Below are 1,327 nucleotides of genomic sequence, written 5' to 3'. Positions count from 1 at the left end.
TTCAAGCTTGGACATCCCTGGTGCCTTGTGGAGGTTTTATCGGTGGAAATATAGGCCTCATGAGCTCATGTATTACACGTTCCTTTTTGTTCTATACCATAATAGGTTACAATACAGGAACCTGTATACCATGAATTTGATAGACAGGCATTCAAAGGTTCTGGGTTTTTTGTATTACATATGCCCATCACATACCAAACAGTGCTGAGGTATACTACTTCCTGAGTAACATTGCTTCAAAAGGAGGACATCCTCATACATAGGGCATCTGACAAAGCCTATACAGCAGTATGTGGAGGAAGAGTGGCACTATACTATTGAGCCATATTACCATATGTATGAACCTTTATGTAATGTCTATAGGTTTTCAATGATTTCAAACATGGCTAGTCTTAGCTATGTGTGACCTCTTTAGTCACAAAGGGCACCAGCCAGATGCAAATTACCCTTTTTTTGCACACCACTGGCTCACCCCACTGAAGCCGCATCACCCCTCAAGACTCAGATTAGTGATGCCACTCATGATGTCAGAATTTTTAGTGTTTATTCAAGCAGGATCCAGGCACAATCTAACTGAAAAATGTTGTTGTGTGCACATATTCTAAATCAGTTTTCCTGAGATATAAAAAGATAGCCTCCTGACCATGCATTTTCCCTGGATTTGTAAAACAAAAACCATGGGGTTGGGGACACCAACGGAAAATTTAGCTCAATTGTGTCAGGCAATCATGATAACTAATGGTTGTAGCATTCCTCCAGTCCACCATTCTAGGACAGATAACACATGTGTTTGAATAGTTTGTGTGGCTGCTTATAAACAGTCTTAACCTTTGAGAAAAAAAAGATCTTGTTATACAATGAGAACGTTTTATTTGTATATTAATTTGTTTACTAATGGGCATCTCATTCTACTCTTTCATTTGTTTCAGAATATCAATGCCAACTAAAAATGATGAAGAGGCAGCTGCTACGATGTCTCAAAAACGTGTTTATAACGTAAATTAAAAAGTTATTTTAAGTTCCTCGCATGTCTTTGTGTGTCACTTAGGTTTTCTAGTTATTTTTTTAGCATTGTGTAATGCTGCGGTAGCACCGTATGCAGTGAAAAGGCAGTGACCCACAAAGTTCAAACACAAAGGTCTCTTTAATGCGTTACTTCATACATAAAGGTGCATAGCATTTTATAGTACATGTCATCAAAGTTCAATACACACAGTTGCATCTCATGTCAGTGCCCGTTTCATAGCACTACACATCATATGGCTTTTAGATTGCAGTCCCTAAACACGCCAGACCCCTCCTTGTCCAGTATCCATGGGGTGACCGC

The 1,327-nt window shown here is 39.1% G+C and overlaps 1 protein-coding gene across 1 annotated transcript in view; it reads left to right on the top strand.

The window, feature by feature from the left end:
* The window catches only part of LOC138672282 (chymotrypsin-like elastase family member 1), an 18,332-nt gene extending 17,307 nt beyond the window's left edge, over positions 1–1,025 (top strand). Inside the window, exon 8 of the mRNA XM_069760240.1 lies at positions 930–1,025. Coding sequence (XP_069616341.1) covers positions 930–947 — 18 coding nt within the window. The 3' untranslated portion in view covers positions 948–1,025. The remainder of the gene's footprint in view (positions 1–929) is intronic.
* Positions 1,026–1,327: the final 302 nt, after the last annotated feature.

The sequence above is a fragment of the Ranitomeya imitator genome, chromosome 3 (assembly GCF_032444005.1).
Source record: "Ranitomeya imitator isolate aRanImi1 chromosome 3, aRanImi1.pri, whole genome shotgun sequence".
Lineage (NCBI taxonomy): Eukaryota > Metazoa > Chordata > Amphibia > Anura > Dendrobatidae > Ranitomeya > Ranitomeya imitator.
Note: the sequence above shows the minus strand (reverse complement) of the source record. Positions and strands in the feature narration are given on the sequence as shown.